The sequence below is a fragment of the Urtica dioica genome, chromosome 1 (assembly GCF_054948205.1).
Source record: "Urtica dioica subsp. dioica isolate 48M chromosome 1, U.dioica_male_clone48M_v1_H2, whole genome shotgun sequence".
NCBI lineage: Eukaryota > Viridiplantae > Streptophyta > Magnoliopsida > Rosales > Urticaceae > Urtica > Urtica dioica.
In genome coordinates, this window is record NC_142756.1 from 31987226 (window position 1) to 31989423 (window position 2198).

At 48.5% G+C, this 2198-nt stretch overlaps 1 protein-coding gene across 1 annotated transcript; it reads left to right on the forward strand.

Moving 5' to 3' along the window:
* The first annotated feature begins 412 nt into the window (after positions 1 to 412).
* On the forward strand, positions 413 to 1978 carry LOC149407896 (uncharacterized). Its single transcript, XM_089622534.1, has one exon. It carries the CDS (start codon positions 413 to 415, stop codon positions 1976 to 1978), a length of 1566 nt encoding a protein of 521 aa, XP_089478660.1.
* Positions 1979 to 2198: the final 220 nt, after the last annotated feature.

A 2198-nucleotide genomic window follows, 5' to 3' on the forward strand; every position in this document is an offset into this window, starting at 1 on the left:
CTCTAAATTAATAAAATTAATTAATATTCATATATTATTATAGTTCTTTATTATTAAATTGTTTCTTATACGACGTCTTTCTAAACCCTTTCAAAAATATTTTATCATTTCACCTTTTATTTGTGATTGTTGATCGATCCAAAAACCGACATCAACAATTTGGCGCCGTCTGTGGGAAATTCAAGAAAGACCAATCTCGGAAGGAACATTTCGTAAAAAAAAAATTATCATGTCTTCCACTCCGACTCATTACGAATCCGGAGAAGACATCCCCTCGGGGATCAGGGCAATCCTGGATATGCTGACCAAAAAGATAGATGAGCAAGCCGAGGCCAACCGTGCTCTTAATGACCGGTTGAATACTCTCTCGACTCCTCGAAACATCCCAGATCCCCAAGTGTGATCCGGAGATATGACCGCCTCTGAGTCAGCTCGCCAAGCAACCTCGGTTGCGCAAACAAGCCGAGCTATCCCTCCCGGAGTCCGTCTGGATTTCTCTGGGATACAGGTCGCCCGAGGAGCAGACCAGTCTCCCATCACAAGCTTTCAACTTGGGGGAACTGCTGGCGAGGTCGCGACAGAAGTCACGATCGATCCTTCCGGACTCCCTCCGCCTCCGCTCGGGGGAGCACCGTCCGGGTCTTTCCCGACTGATGCGGGACCTCGCCCTCAAACGATCTATCAAACATTCACTCCCCAGCGTTTTGGCGGGGTGAATCAGACCCATCAGGGCCCGGCAAGTGTAACCGCGGTCAATTCGGCACAATCGGGACCTCGTCTCTTTCGTGGTGGCGAACCCAGTATGACCGAACTAGACAGGTTCAAGGAATCTATAACGGCCGAGCTGAGAGCCGTTCGTTCAGAATTTCATTCTGCGACCAGTTCGGCTCTCGAGATAGATCATCTCGTAGAAGAAACGAGGCGAACTCCTTTCGCCAGAAACATCACTGAAGTGCAACTGGGAGATACCGGAAAGGTTCGCCTCCCACGGTACAACGACACCTCAAGTCCGAAGGCTTTCATATTGTCCTTCAGAGTCGCAATGGGACGGGTTATGCTCTCTGAGAGAGAATTAGAGGTAGGATACTGCCAACTATTCGCCGAGAGTTTGTTCGGACCCACCTTGGAATGGTTCTCCAAACTCGAACCAAACTCCATTGATGGTTTCGATAAGCTATCGGCTGGATTCCTGAAACATTATTCAATGTTCGTGGAGGACGACCTGACCATAGCAGACTTATGGGGGATCCGACAGAGAGAGAACGAATCTTTGAAGGATTTCATGATCTGTTACAAGGACGTACTCTCGAAAATCTCTAACGTATGCCACGAGTCTGCCATAACCTCTCTGAGGAACGGGATAAGGCACGATTCAAAGCTGAAACTGGAGATGACTGTTAACCGCCCCCTCACGCTAGAGGATGCAATTCATAAGGCCGCAAATTATGAAAAGGCCGAAGAAGAATTTGCTTCCTACGAGAGGCAACGCGCGGCCGAAAAGAAACCACCCTCCAACACTTGGGTGAGGCCCGTAAACACTGGGAATGACCCTCGCAGGACTAATCCCCATGACACCGTATCTCACGCCAAAAAGCAACACGCCACTCCTAATTATATGCTCAACGTCAATGATGACATTAAGGAGGGAGGCCCCCAGGCTCAGAAATGGACACGGGACCCCAATGCGTATTGTAGTTTCCACAAGGCTAACGGCCACGACACGGTTAACTGCGAAACCATGCGTAAGGCTTTAGTCAAGAAATATGCGAAGGGGGAACTGAAAGATGTTGATCTAGGACCCCCGCCAAAGAAGAAAATCTTCAATAGCAACAATAGGGGAAGGGGCAACCCCTCCCCAAATAGAGCAAGACCAGAGGAGGAAGGGGAACCAAACTCCCCGCCGACTGTCGCAAAATACAGAGTTGACTTCATAATGGGCGGCTCAAAGTTTTGCAACGAAACGGTTAACTCCATCTAAACACATCAAAGACGATTGAGTAACCAACTAACCAAAATCAGACTAGAACAAGATGTTCAAATCTCGTTCTCCGAAAAAGAAGCAATTGGGACAACCGAACCACACGACGACGCACTCGTGATCACGATCGACGTGTCTAATTGTGAGGTTGCGAGAGTTCTAATCGATGGAGGCAGCTCTGTAGATCTTATTTTCAAGGATACCCTGGCAAGGATGGGAA

Bases quoted from the DNA above. Each gene is read 5' to 3' on its own strand.
- LOC149407896 (XM_089622534.1), top strand. From the start codon at position 413: ATGACCGCCTCTGAGTCAGCTCGCCAAGCAACCTCGGTTGCGCAAACA.